This window comes from Helianthus annuus, chromosome 17 (assembly GCF_002127325.2).
Source record: "Helianthus annuus cultivar XRQ/B chromosome 17, HanXRQr2.0-SUNRISE, whole genome shotgun sequence".
Classification (NCBI taxonomy): Eukaryota; Viridiplantae; Streptophyta; class Magnoliopsida; order Asterales; family Asteraceae; genus Helianthus; species Helianthus annuus.
Genome location: NC_035449.2, coordinates 154,646,319 through 154,648,639, shown reverse-complemented (window position 1 = coordinate 154,648,639; position 2,321 = coordinate 154,646,319). Strand labels below are relative to the sequence as shown.

General features: G+C 40.4%; 1 protein-coding gene across 1 annotated transcript; it reads left to right on the top strand.

Moving 5' to 3' along the window:
* Positions 1-259: 259 nt before the first annotated feature.
* On the top strand, positions 260-1,868 carry LOC110923321 (hydroquinone glucosyltransferase). The gene has a single exon (XM_022167447.2). It carries the CDS (start codon positions 338-340, stop codon positions 1,748-1,750), a length of 1,413 nt encoding a protein of 470 aa, XP_022023139.1. The 5' UTR covers positions 260-337; the 3' UTR covers positions 1,751-1,868.
* The last annotated feature ends 453 nt before the right edge of the window (positions 1,869-2,321 follow it).

Sequence of the window (2,321 nt, the reverse complement as noted above, 5' to 3'; positions counted from 1 at the left end):
CAGCCGAACCAACCGATTTTATCACTTTGTTGCTTTAACGGTTAGTTTGTATATCATAATATTAAAAAAACGACAAAGATACACAAATAGTTTTTTTTTTATTACAATGCATATACAAAAGTAACAAAACTACATATTTCAAAAACAAATACATAAAGTAAATAATAAAGGTTAAACAATCTAGTTCGGTTCACTTAACCAGTTCCAAGTTTCAAACCGAACTATATCGCTTCGGTTTTAACCGTTCAGTCGATTTCAACCGTTTTATAAATTTTGCTTATTTAAACACCTTCGTTCATCCATTAATTCATCATCCACTTCTTTGTCTCCAATTTCAATGGAGAAACCACCACATATCGCCATTGTACCCAGCCCAGGGATGGGCCACCTCATCCCATTGGTTGAATTCGCCAAAAAACTGACAGCCCAACACAATCTTTCTGCAACTTTCATCATCCCAAACGAAGGCCCATTATCCCATTCACAGAGTGAGTTTCTTGATTCACTACCAAATGCCATCAACTACACCCTCCTCCCACCTGTAAACTTTGATGATTTGCCTCAAGATGCCAAGATTGAGACCCGAATAAGTCTCATGGTAACCCGATCCGTTACTGCTCTTCATGCAACCATTAGTTCCATGATGGCAGACAAAAACGTTGTTGCTTTGTTTGTTGATCTGTTTGGAACAGATGCTTTCGATGTCGCTGTTGGATTAGGTGTTCCACGTTATCTTTTCTTTCCAGCAGCCGCCATGACTTTGTCTCTGTGTCTTCATCTTCCAAAGCTTGATCAAATGGTGTCATGCGAGTATAGGGACGTGCCTGACCCGATTCAGATACCAGGTTGTATACCGGTTTATGGTAAGGATCTGCTTGACCCGCTTCAGGACCGAAGTAATGATGCATACAAATGGGTTTTGCATAATGTAAAGAGGTATTTCATGGCTGATGGCATAGTGGTAAATAGCTTCAAGGGGTTAGAGAGTGGAGCAATTGAAGCTTTACAACAGGTGGAACCCGATAAGCCGCCAGTTTACCCGGTTGGACCATTGATACAGTCATGGTCAGTTCAGTCTAATAAGGGTGTGAACGAGTCGAGTTGTTTAAAATGGTTAGATGATCAGCCATCTGGGTCTGTCTTGTACATATGTTTTGGGAGTGGTGGGTCCCTTTCTTCTGAGCAATTCACTGAGTTAGCCATGGGTTTGGAGATGAGTGAGCAAAGATTCATATGGGTGGTTCGAAAGCCAAATGATAAAGTAGCGGATGCTACATACCTAAATAGCCATGGCGACGAGGGCACTTTTGACTTTTTACCAAAAACCTTTTTAGAAAGAACCAAAAACCGTGGGTTGGTGGTGCTTAACTGGGCACCTCAAGCCCAGATATTGAGTTATAGCTCAACAGGAGGGTTTTTGACTCATTGTGGTTGGAACTCGATTCTTGAAACTATAGTTCTAGGGGTCCCGATGATTGCTTGGCCACTTTATGCAGAACAAAAGATGAATGCATTAATGTTGACTGAGGGTTTGAAAGTTGCTATGAGGGCTAAGTTGAATGAAAGTGGCATTGTGGATCGTTCAGAGATTGTTCGGGTTATCAAGGCTTTATCAAAAGGTGACGAAGGGAAAGCAATCCGAGTTCGAATTAAAGAGCTTAAAGAAGCAGCTCTAAGCGCACTTAGAAAAGACGGGTGTTCGACAAAAACACTAGATCAACTAGTTTCCAAGTTAATAAACAAAATTTAGTTTATATAAGTAGTTATTGTCTAATTTCCTTTTATTTTATGTAAATTTATGAGGCTTTGTGGTAAGAATGGTTATCACACATATACCAAATTAAGTTTCTATTTATGCTTGAGAACTATGATGTTGGGTCAAAACACGATGCGTTTTATAGTAGTTTGCGTTAATTATGAGTGCGTTAACACGTTAATTCATATTAGTTGGTATACTTATTGCGTGTTTGGTGTTTTTGGCTTAATATGTGCTAATTAAGGGTAAAAAGAGAAACTGGGCGGAAAAACGGGTTTGACGGGTCAACACAGGAGTTGTAATGGAAAAAAGTTAACTTGATAGCTTCCGCGACCCGCCGGGAAATGAAAGTCAAAGTCGGTCAATGTGGAAGTCCCCGCGACACGCTGGGGTGTCTCGGAAGGAGCCGCAACGCATGGAGAGGATCGATTACCGAAATATTATAAATTACCTTAATTCGTTGTTTAGGTGAATCGTTCTCATTCCAGCCGTCCAGACGAATCAAAGGGGAGATTTTGTCACTATTCTCTCATCTTCGAAGCTGTTCTTGCATGTTTGATCAACT